This window comes from Orbicella faveolata, unplaced genomic scaffold, assembly GCF_042242905.1.
Source record: "Orbicella faveolata isolate gen_17 unplaced genomic scaffold, um_ofav_v1 contig_3, whole genome shotgun sequence".
NCBI lineage: Eukaryota > Metazoa > Cnidaria > Anthozoa > Scleractinia > Merulinidae > Orbicella > Orbicella faveolata.
The window spans coordinates 3,872,511-3,885,292 of NW_028301558.1; the positions used below are offsets into that span (position 1 = coordinate 3,872,511).

Here is a 12,782-nt window from a genome sequence, read left to right on the forward strand (position 1 = left end):
TACGCTGGTCATTAATGTCAGTCCCAGCGCAATTTGTGAATGATGGTCCCCTGATAAAATAAAACTTTAATATTTACAGCCGTAAAATTCCCAGGATACGAGTGTTTTTTGCGCTTTAAATGCACTATTTTAGCTCCTTGTGTCAAACCGTTTACATTATTTTCTCGCCGAGAAAACATTGCAAATGATTAAAGATAAAACTTTTTGAGTAAGAGTCAATGCACAAATAACATTTTCAATTTTTTCTCGTTAATTATTTGCCTAGCAACTTTGTATGTATAATGTATCTTATTTTCTCCTCTTTCTTAGAGCATTTTTATGCTTGCTTTTACTATTAAAAATTTAAAGGCACTGGACTTGAAATATTTAAACTCCAATTATACTGACACTCCTGTAAAGAAACTGAGAAAGTTGGCAAGGCTTACTGGGTTAAGTTTTAAGCACGGATAATGTCGAATATGTGCACATACAATATTTATTTTTTCTGGATACATCTGCCTTAAAAGTCATAAAAGGTCGTTATTTTTTCTGAAAAGCAGTTAAAAGGCTATATTTCGATCAATTTACCCTGGAAGCAGAGTTTTCGCATTGCCAATTTTAGTCCGAGTGTAACAGATTTATTGCCTTCAAGGCTAGAGTGAGATGTTACAAATACCCTTGTTGGATGTTGCCCGCTTAGAATTTATTAAGGCTTTCAGTCTAAAAAGCGTCTTTGGAAGGCAATATTCATTGTTTGGTAACAGAGATTAGCGGAAATTACCATGTTGCCGTAGAAACCACTCTCGCTACACAAGAAAAACTCTGTTGCGATTCAATTTTGAGCACATCCATCTCTTCTCCAAATTTACATAACTCAAGTTCGAATTCATGAAATTTTTGTAGCCGTTATAAGATAAATTTGGCAATGCATTGCCCAAGGTAATACATCAAACCGTGGTCAATAAAATCCCTGTCAAAATATAAATTTGTGCATGCAGGGAACAACGAAAACACACAGTTCTTGACGAATTTTCGTTCTGACTTAGAACGCCGCCGCTCGCGTTACTTCGCGTTTGGTTCGTGCGTTTTCGAACTTCTTCGCGAAGTGATCTGAAGATCTTGACGATCAGAAACGCGATTTACAAAAACCGCTTCACGGTATTGAAGTCATTCAGTTTGGAGATAAGTTTTTGGCCCACTAGTTGGCAGTTTCAATGCTTTAATTAATTATACCTGACATGATATCGTAGGATTAATAAGAAACCTCCTCTATATCGTTTGTTTGGGATTGCAAAGATATAGTTTCCAAGTGACAGCTGTACGTCAAACACAGGTGAAAATTCATGCATATTCTAGCATCTTTCCCTTAGCAGGAAGCCCTTTGTTTTCACGCATAATTTGTTATAAACTGTCCAACGAGGGCTGTAGGCTATTTATTCCTATTGAATTCTGACAAGGCAAGTCGAGCGAAATTCAGTTTCGGTTTTATCACTCTACAGTGAAACAGAACAATACCTCGTCTTTGTAAACGTTCCTCGGTTCAAAAATGGTAAGTTGCGTGAAGATTTCCTTGGTGATACGTCTTATTTTCAGCGCTTTCCGTTGATCAAAAATTTAGTTTTTTGAATCAGACTAGCTTGTTCACCGGATCTTTGCTCACTGATGCCTCGATGATGAAGTTCATTTTATCAACAAGGTTCGGAAGAGGTAACTTTCCAGCGATGGGTTTTCCACGTGAAACTCGTTTGACAAAATCGAGCTGCCGCGCATATACAAGCTCGACAAAGAAAGAAAAACTGCCGGAGTATTTCTGCATAATCATAATATTGAGACCACTGTTCAGCAGCTAGTAGATTCATGTCATTACTGCATGTACGTGTGAGACGCGAGCTTCGGGATCACTCCCGCTTAAAACCACAAATATTAAATTATTGAGAATATTCTTTTAAAAAACTTGATATTGTTTTGTCGAAAAAAAAATCGTAGCGCTCAAAATAGAATTTGCGTGACGTCTCAACAGTTAAGCGAGATGATGCTGAAATCTAACAAAATGTAAATTCAGGAGAGAAATTACTTTTTTTAATTGATTCCATTCTAGAATAACACTCAAGTCGTTACCATATATACAATATCCTCAGATATCAAACGAATTGAGTTTGTGCCACAAAAACCACCCCTTTCTTTTCAAATGAATCTACATGAATGATATATGTAACTCAGTCAGTACCTACTTTCATTTCTATACTGATTCAGTAAAAGAACTTTAAACCGATGTATTTATCTCTGAAATCGTATTTTTAATTTTTCCAAGTTGAATTCGTACAATTGGTTTTTACACTTTCGCCGTTCCCAGCGTTAACGAATTACGCCTTAAAGCCTGGCTATTTACCTTAAAGTACATTGAATACATACATTAGCTCTAACAAATTAATCCTTAAAAAAGCAGAGGGAGTCCTTTCAGACACAAATGAGTTGAGTTTTAACGAAATCTCAACTTGAACTTGAAAAAGATATACCTGCTACAAGTATATTGGTTTGCAAGTGGTTCCCGCCGTGCGGGTTGTGTTTTGCCAAAATTTTCCATCTTGGCACTCCCTTTTCATTAAGTTAGGATGTAATTAAGAAAAAAAATAGCGAAGCTGCGCAATTTTTTTTGTTATTGTTGATAAATAATTAATGTTACCGCAGTATTTCATACGTCGAGGGAGGCAGTGAATTTCGCCATATTCAGGCCTCGCTCTTGATCTTATACTCAAACATATTTTTCATTCCTGTTTTCTTTGCGAAATAGGGATTATCTTAAATAGGTGTGTTTAAAAGATATCGCTTTATATAACTTGAGAAAACAACTCAACCAGCGAAGATGAAAAATATTTTTCATAAAGTTTGTTGGTGGAGAAATGTTTGCGTATTGATAACTAAATCTCTGAAAGTTAATGAAAAAAAAGTCATCCTTACAGCGTTTTTTTAGAAAACAACACATGCATTTTCGATACCTGATTGGAGATTCACGGTAGAATATAAGTAAAATAAAGAGGCTTAAATGAATTTATTTCATGAATTTCAACAAGTACAAGCAATATCGGTCGACACGAAACTTCTTAAGCTTATGCTGCAGTGGACTAGCTCCAAATGTCAAAGCTTGTATTGTTCAAGAAATAATCTACAAATGCCGTTGAAAACATGTCAATATTGTTCTGTAACACTATAATTACAGCAGGTAATGTCGAGTAAAGACTTTCGCAAAAGAAATGCTCTCTGGAATAAATTAAGCGAAAACTGTTCAACTGAAACCTTAGGTAATGAGAAAAAAAAAAAAAACATTTAAAAAGCTAAAAGCATTTCAGTAAAGTTTCCATTTTCGACGATGTGGTTTTTTTATTTGAAAAGGTTTATTTTATATACATGAAGTACATGATGAATATCATGATAATTTAAGCAAAAAGCCAGAGTCAGCTGCCTAGCAAACCTTTTTCGTTCGCTACAACTAGACAACGTTTTAAATTTTACTTAAGACATCAGGCCTTTATGTGACCACGTCATGCTAAAAAAAAAAGTATACATATAACACATGTAAGTAATACTTTTCTATTGCTTTTTATCGTATGAAGTTTCCATCGCCTGAAAGCTAAATCATGGTTAATGACATGCCAAACCTGTCGAAGTTTGAAGTAAAGTGGTTTCCATGCATATTAAGAACTTCATTTCCGGCGCAAAGTTTATACTTAAAGGTCGAAGCAAAGTTCTTATATCGTAAATAGCTCGCAAAATGCGGCAAAATTAAAAAGAATTTTCCTGGTGGCTATCTCGTTTGACAAACAAGTCAACGCCTTTAGAGTACTTTACATATCTTAAGATAAATGTAGCACCAAGCGCGCGTTTGTTTGTTTGTTTGTTTATTTTTTTCTGTAAAACTAATTTACAAATTGGTCTGACCTGTACACAGATCTACATTGATTCCAAGTGGAGATTTGGTTACCCACAATCACAATTCTATTTAACTGTCATTTCTGAAAATGTATGTTGAAGCATACGAATATTCATTAATCAAAGTTTCTTCTTTTACAACATGCGTTGTTTGAATTTGTCATGTGTATTATTTCTGTTAAAGTTTAACTGGCCGAAGAATAAGAGTCTTCACAATTGTATTGTATTATGAGCTATTTTCTTTTACTTTTTGCATCCCAGGCCAAACGACTGACTGAAGCCGAACGCGAAGGTAAGACTCTAAGACGTGCAAGGAAAGACAGAGCAGCTAGTTTCTGTAGAAAACTTGAATACCAGTCTAATTTCTAAAAGTCTGAGATACTGCTGATGAGCATGCCTATGACGACAGCTCAGCGTTTGGGTCACGACCCAACCGCTGACTAAGCCGGAGAGACTCTGGGCCCAAGATTGTGCCACAGCTTCTATCGGCAGCCTCGTTTTTGGATCTGTTCTGACATTTCTTAAAAGTTGTTCAAGTCCAAGATGACAGACTCTCTGAAGAGGGACGTTATGTAGGTGTGACGTCGCGATTAACACGCGATTGTTACTGAAATGAACATGATTGCATGCCAGTAGCCCACGTGCATGCTTAATATGCCATGTAAGTTTGATGGCAACTGAATTAATGCTTTTGGAGATAGATGAGGGGCACAAAGAGCTCCTGCCCCGCCCTGCCCCGCACCACGAATACGAATTAAAAAACATTTCCTGGCTTTACGTCGTTTTATTTCTTCGTCTCAGAAATAGCGGCAGCCTTCAAGCTATTTGACAAAAACGGTGATGGACAGATATCTGTAGAGGAGCTCGGAGAAGCTATGAAGCAAGCTGGGCAGGAGATGTCAGTTGAAGATCTTAAAGATATGATTAAAGCAGTGGACAGAAACAGTAAGTGAAAACAACCTTGTGGTGGATATCTACCACGGTTTGTATAAATATACTGCCAAGCCGATTTTTTTTTCTGTGTTACTGGAGCGTTAGGAACAGCTGTTTCTTTAGCCAGGGTGGCAGGTGCTCAAAGGCGAGGGAGAAGGGGAAATTTTCCCCCTCTATGATCTCCTCCCTCGCCTTTGACGGCTGCCACCCAGGCTACTGTTTTAAAGGCTGCTAAAATCTCTTCATCTGTTACTAGAAGCTCGCGCCATCGCCACTCGCCACTCGCCACTCGCACGTCACGCTCAAAATCCCGATAGCGCGCCTACTTGTTTGCGTTCTTTCCCACGGTTTTTGAGGAAAAGAGAGACTGCTCGCAGTCTAGTTCGGTTATGAAGGCCTTTTTTTGCCATTTAATGAGCCTCGACTGCGTAACGGTCGATAAACACGCAGCCTTATCACATAGACGCGAGACTTTTACTGGAAAATACACCACTCGTAAAATTTATACGAAACTGCCTCCGGGATCCGAGTGGCATATTTTCGATATCCTCACTAGTAAAGATATTGATGCGGTCATTTCCCGGCACTTTTTCACGGTTGTTTGTGCAAAATGTTAGTTTGTCTATATAATAAAAAGAAAACTACACGGTAATTTGAAGATATGACTTCATTTTTCTCGTGTTAGAAAACAATATTTTACGAACTGCTGTCGTTCGTAAAATACTGTTTCTAGCTACCTCTCGAAATTAAATTCATATTTTCGCACTGCCGTGTAATATCCTCTGCATATTGACCGAATGTTTGGTCAATAACCCATATATACTGCATTCTGTATAACTCAATTACTTATTTTACTCTGTTTTCCACTTTTCGTAATCCTTCCTTGTTCCTAGTGTCTCACATCTTCCCGCACTACTGGTAGGGCGCGGCGGGAACCTGGGAACGAGGTTGACAGTGTTATTGAGGAAACATGTACATAATAAGATGCTAGGGGTTATCCTGAAAGTTTCCCTTCAACAGATGGCTTGCATTTGTAGTTAACGTTCCAAGCTACAACTTTTCACACATTAAGTTCCGCCACATTTCCGTGAACGACGTGACAAGCTCGTAAGCATTTCCATGTGTTACAGCTTCTTGGTCAACACTGTGCAACTGAATTACACTTACGTGAAGATTAAACATACAACAACCGTTTAGAAAATGAATAACGTTAAATGTTTTCAAACCTTTTCAGAAAATGGAAAAGTAGAATATTCTGAGTTTGAAGATATGATGGCTAGTCAAATTGGCGAACCAATTACCACCGATGACATGAGATACTACTTCAAAAAATTCGACGCGAATGGGGATGGTTTTATCACTAGCGATGAACTGGCCCTGGTGATGAAGACGTTTGGCGGAAAGATCTACTCAAAGAAAGAAATCGATGACATGATCAAAGAAGCTGATGTGGATGCTGATGGAAAAGTCAGCTACGAAGGTACGTTATTAAAATTCCTCTCTCGCAGCCTTGGTCTATGCATGAAGTGCTCAAATCCAACAGCCATCTTATCTTATACCTTGGAGCTGAACGAAAGACTCGATCCGAACATGTTTAAGATGGAGTTGAGCCTGGACAGGGGTTAAAGGCCGGCATCGTCGGATGAGCCACCGACAACATCTTAATTTTTCAGTTTTTCTCATTACTTGTGATTTTGAATATCCAGAACTCTTGAAAAATCAAAGGAAAACGTTTACCCAATTACGAAATTTATTTAAAGGCAGGTACAAATCGATATATTTTCTTTCACGTGTAGACTACGAGAAATCATGATCTGGGTCGTTTCTCACCCCCAGATTTCGCGCCGCCAATATTTTTTACTATTTTTTTTTTGTCGCGTCACGCTGAACAGACTAGTGAAATGGAGAATTACTCGACGTCTACTTTCGCGCGGAAAAAAATCACTCTTTTCCCCGTGAAAGGAAATAGTAAATTTCTACAGGCAGGCTAATCCTTTTGGAAAAATATAGCAATGAAAGGAACAAAAGTTGAAAACCCTCCTTTCTTTTTGTATCACTCAGTACGCCGCAGAAAAGTGTCTGAAAATCAAATTCTCACCTTTTGGTCGGAGTTATTAATTTCGATCTTCTCATCTTTACAGAGTTTTGCGCGATGGTCAGCAAGTCGAAGGCTTAAGTCGCCAGAACAGGACGGGTTTGGCACAGATCACTAAACTTGAAGGGTTTGAGGACCGACGACTGATTTCAGAGTAGTATCTCTGTTGATAAACTGATTCAACTATCTCGAATGCTATATGTAATTTTGGTAAATTGAACGAGCGAAAGAAAAGCTGGGTATTGGCAAAGATTAACCTCTCGGAGAGGAACTTGTTGTTGTCTACACCAGAAGAGGGATTCTTTAAAGCTCATTCTTTTTTGTCATAGATTTGTGGAGTTAAAAATTGCTGTTATTCCAAATGACCGTGCATTACTTTAACCTTATTTACTTAACTATTAATCCATAAAAGTGGCTAAAAGATGTGTAATCACACTGTTCTGTATACCACGAAATTATTCATCAGAAGAGATAATCCATTAATAAAGTATTTCACTCAGCTCTAAACTGGCTTGGTGTTGCAATTGCTGTATTTGAGAACAACTAGAAATTGAGTGTGGAACGTGCAGGGTGGGGAGAGAAGAGGGACTATGTCATAGGACAATGTAAAAGTGGGCAAGTAATATATCAAACACGAGAGACAGTGTTTCATCGGGATATCCAAATACCGAGAAAGGAGTTGAAAATACGACGCGCAATGGAGTATTTTTGACGAAATTCGAGGTGTTTGGATAGCCGATGAAACACTGCCACGAGTGTTTGGTATCTTCTCAATCGAAACAAAAACTAAGGGGTAAACGGAGAAGTAAAATCTTCAAAATCTGTGTTAATTAAGACCGGGTATCCAAACGTCCTTCACGATTGTGATTTTCTTTGTTTCAAGTTGATGAATTATTAATGAGTTTGAGAAGGGTAAACGGACCATTCAGGTTTAAGATTGGTGACTCAAGGTACTCAATTTTTCTCTGATATCTGGGTCAACGGCATTGGCCAGCTCCAGAGTTAAAGTGCTCACACACGGAGGGACTGGGCGCAAGGACATGATAGATGCAGGGACTTGTAGCAGGAGCAAAATCACAAATGTGCAGACACAAGAAAATGTAACAGGTCTTTGATGTAGCGAGTTGTTCCATGGAATGTGTAGCTCGGCTCAGACACCATGGTGCCGCGTCATGTTCTTGGGAGCAACATGCCCCTGTGTGTGTTCTACCTATCGGATATTTCTTTGTCTGTTTGTTTGTTTGTTTGTCTTCTTGGAGGACAGTTTAAGGTTATTCCCCAGTATTGCATTGCGCATCCCTACTGTAGGCGCCAGAATTTGTGACATTTGTTCGTGCTTCTAGCTTCGCGTTCGGTGTCAAGTTTCGCGTAATTAGTTTCTTTTGTTTTGTGCCCTTTTGTATATGTTATGTTCATTTGCATACTCTATAAGTTCGGTTCGCGTGTAATTTATTTCAGTTAGTAGCGTCATTGGGTTCTGCGAGCGTCTCTGGTTTTCGGTTCGTCTTTGGTTCATCACATTCGTCTTTTTCGTGTTTCGATCATTGGGTGGAATAAATTTCTATGTTAGCGGAAGATCCGAAACCAGTTAAAAGCGTGTGCGACTTTACCTACTGCGCATAATTTCACGCGTGATTAGCGCGCGCGCATTAAAAAATGGCGGCTTTTTCTTTACAGCTGGACCTTGCCATAGAGGTAAATCGTCATTTTCTCGCAAACGAGTATGGTGACCTATCGTTTTTTTCTGTTGTTTTGAATTGAGTAATAGATTTCTCTCTGTAAAATAAATATGGACCAGTTCTCAGTGTAGAACAAAAAGCAATCGTCGGAAACGTGAATTTAGCAAGCAATCGTGACTACAGTCATGATGCTATTATAAAGATTTATATGGGTATAAACAAGGTGTTGTTGCTCCTAAACGAACATGTGGACCTCCCATTTTTTATTTCAAAATTTAAGTTCCTATAATATAAACAATCAATAGGCAAAGTTTCACAAAAATCTCAGTGCAGGTTCTATTTCAGTAGAATGACCTTAATTAGATTTACGTCGCGCAATGCTCCATTATGGGACCAATGCGTCCCATTCTGGGACGGATAGGGCTTAGAAAGAACTTAGCTACGTTACGGTTAAATATTTATCAAATCAAGCCTTCATCTATACCTCCCAGCTCTTGTTTATTTTTCCGGTACATCCCCAAAATAGCCATCCGGTTAAAACGAAAGTTGACAGAATTACTGATGCCCAAAATCAGTTCACGGAAGGTGTCAACAGATTTAGACAGAACATGTGGAATTCAGTATTGAACATCGAATTTATTATGCGGCCGAACGGTTTTATTCTGGACTGGACGCGCGAGTTATCTCGCATCTGATTGTTACAGAAACAATGGAATTGGATGGACTACATACATCTCTTACACATGTGCCGAACAGTGAAACTATCCCTTAAAATAAGTGGATGAAATGCGATTTCTGTTTTTATTTTTTATTTATTTTAATCTTTTTTTGTTTTGTTTTTCGGGGGGATCGCCAATTTTTTTTTTTTTTTTTGGTTCTTTGGGGGCTGAACTAGAGGGTCTGGATGGGACGTTGCGAATGTCAGTTGTCCGCTTAAAATTTGTCTATTTGTCAGTTGTCAGTTTAATGTTGGGCCATTTGCAGTTATCAGTAAGCTGTTTTAAAAAATAATTTACTCAAGGCCTTACACGGTTTAAAACCTCTCCTAGTTTACCCCTTTTATGGAGAGTATAGTGGGACCTCTCCACAACGGCAACCTTGGGGACAAACGAAAGTGGCCGTTGTAGAGACGTGGCCGTTATGGGGAGGTAGGGGTGTAATATGACACCTGCCTTTTCGGGAATGCATCGTTTTCTAAACAGAGAAACGCTTATTTTGACATCATGTATAAATACATAACACATTTTCAAAATATATCAACAAAACAGGCAAACAAAAGCAGAGACCAACGACGTGAGGTACAGTACGGATCAAATTGTGACCTTTTACAATATGAGCAAACGCGTCGATTGCTCATTGGATGATGATTGACATGTGTGGCTTACGGGTTATTCTAGTTATACGAATTACCATATTGACTTCTGCCTATACTTGTTATAACAGCAGTCTTAAAAAAAAAAGGAATAACTTTTCATGCATACTACATGAAGTACAAGAACTGGCAAACCTCCATTACATGACCTGCATTGCTCTAATCGATTTACTCATTCTCGACTGAGCCACCCTACCTTGTAAACTTCTCATCACCTTGCCCAACTTATTTTTCTTCCCGCCTAAAGACGAAAGCGTAGTCTGCTTTACGCGACTCAGCGCCGTTAGATCGAAAGCGAATAGTTTGCGAATGAGATCGAAGCGACTCTGCTCGCAGGGTAGCTGCAAAAGATCTTCGGAGAAATCGAATTTTTTTATTATGAATTAAAAAACGCACAACTTCTAAGCCATCGGATGCAATTGAGGTCCATTATGCAAAACAGCAAGGTCGCGTAACGTCAAAAACCGTGTCCTTATCGGTTCCAAGCTTGAAATAAGTACGTGTAGCTACTTGTGGATGTCCTTCACCAAAAAAGGGTTAAACAAGAAAATAAAAAGACCAGTGGCTTAAAAAAACAAGCGGAAAAAAAGCCGACGAATCCCGGAATCTAACTCAGGTCCACTAGATTGGAACGTGGGTGTTGACCATAGTAACACGTAAGAAACCTTGCTTCAAAGGGGAAAGACAAAAAGTACTTCAGCCTAATCTCAAATTGGCTGGCAATTATGCGAATTAGCTAACAAATATGGGACATATAGTCTCTTAAACTCCAAACTTCTCGGAATCCGACGTTTAATGTGGCTAGTACACAGGGAACAGAGGAGTCCTATTCGACCTTTTTTCCAGTAAAATTCGCCGTACAACTGTAGCACGAATCCATTTTTTGTTAATTCAAATGACCTCAGAATCAAACCCAAAAATTTCTGTCTTTGGGATTCGTCAGCCAATGCGATTTATGTGAGTTTGTCCTGAAGACTGAGCAGGATTTTCTCGCCGTGGATTCCATGCCCGCGGTTGAAACTTATAATCTGGCGTAATCATGAGCCTTTTAAAGGCTCGCAAGACCGCGATGTTTTTTATGAGAGACTTTTTCGACAAATGCTACGTTGGCCTCAACGAAACTGTTTGCTTTGATTTCCGCAATTTAATTTCAGCTGGAGCTCAACCATCCAGTGGTAGTACCATCGATATGCAGAGAGGATTGCCTCTTGTCAATCTTTACTAAACTTCAAACTTCGGAACCGAAATTTACAATAGCAGCTTCCAGTAACTTCACCTTTGTCATCTAAAACGTTCCCAATGCGCATTACAAAAATCAACATTAGGTCTTTTTTGGAGTTAACTGTTAATTTAAGATTAGAATTGTAATAGAAATGTTAAATGAACTATACCCAGAAAGCAAACAAAACAAGTTTCCATTTTTAGTGCAACAATCGCAGCTAGACCTAGTAATGTAAAACGATACACGTGCCTGCATTATTGACTAATACAGTGATTTCTGGAGCTTTATCTACTGGTCAGCGGAATTACTCCAAAAAGTTTACAGATGATGGAAGGACATCATTTGCATATCATTTGCATAATCTGCACCACCACTAAAACCCTATGGATTGCTTACGCAATCTCCTAGTTAAAAATGGCCATTGCTTGTCGAGAGATGAGGGTATTTTTAATAGACAGTTGGGACGCGTTTTAATGGCCGTTACCGTTGTGGAGAGGTGGCTGTTGTAGAGTGGTTAAGATAAGAGTGAATGTAAGGACCATGCAAATAAAGTGGCCTTGGTAGAGAGGTTTGCCGTTGCGTTCGAGCTAATTATATCTTGCGCGGTTTTTGTTTCGTTAGCACGCTCGGCCATCTTGTGACAAACAGACTATGAAAATGTGGTTTCTTGGTGTTGCGGATAGTGTAATCACCAGACGACGTGAAACAAAAGATTCGAAAGACAATAAACGATACCCAAACCAAAACACAATAGCTAACCAGCAATAGTTTCTACAACACCAAGAAGAAAGTAGTTTGCTAATTTGCTGTTGTCGGTCATCAAGCTGGCGATGCTAATTAATAAAGGTTATACAAATTAAACGACCAAGGTCAAAGTAATAATACTCCCACCGAAAAAAGTTCTTTTCAGTGAATTTCAAACGATTGACAATGAGTAAAGCCTTTTGTCAGTTGTCAGTAAATCTGACCACAAATGTCAGTTGCTTCTTCAAGTATAAAAACGTGTGCCCTTGATCCTTTACCACTGTCTATTCTGACCTTTTGTTTGGATGAGTTGTTCCCTGTTCTTACGAATATCATTAACCTATCTCTTTAATCTCGCGTCTTTGTGGAGGATTGGAAGAATGCTTTAGTACACCCTCTTCTCAAGAAAGCAGACCTTCAACCTATCAACAGCAACTTTCGACCTGTAAGCAATTTGCAGTTTACGTCCAAGATTGTGGAAAAGTCTGTCGCTATCCAAATGCAAGATCATATGGCAGCCAGCAGCTTATTTCCAGATCTCTAGAGCGCATATCGTCCAAATCATAGCACTGAGACTGCGTTATTGAGAGTCAAAAATGATCTATTGCTGAATATGGACAAGGGTCACGTAACCTTATTTGTCATGTTAGATCTCAGTGCGGCGTTTGATACTGTAGACCATGGCATACTTCTGCACAGGCTGCAGTCCAAGCTTGAACTGCGCGGTAAGGCTTTATCATGGTTTAAATCCTATTTAGCAGGAAGAACGTAGCAGGTCTCTATGAATGGAACGCTTTCTGAGAAATTCAACCTGGGCTGCGGGGTCCCGCG

The 12,782-nt window shown here is 38.9% G+C and overlaps 1 protein-coding gene across 1 annotated transcript; it reads left to right on the forward strand.

The window, feature by feature from the left end:
* Window positions 1–1,216: 1,216 nt before the first annotated feature.
* Window positions 1,217–7,441, forward strand: LOC110051765 (uncharacterized; the record flags this gene model as incomplete). Its single annotated transcript, XM_089298363.1, has 5 exons — window positions 1,217–1,312; window positions 4,168–4,198; window positions 4,708–4,851; window positions 6,074–6,319; window positions 6,981–7,441. Coding segments are annotated over 5 exons (552 nt in total), but the record flags the coding sequence as incomplete, so codon positions are not given.
* Window positions 7,442–12,782: the final 5,341 nt, after the last annotated feature.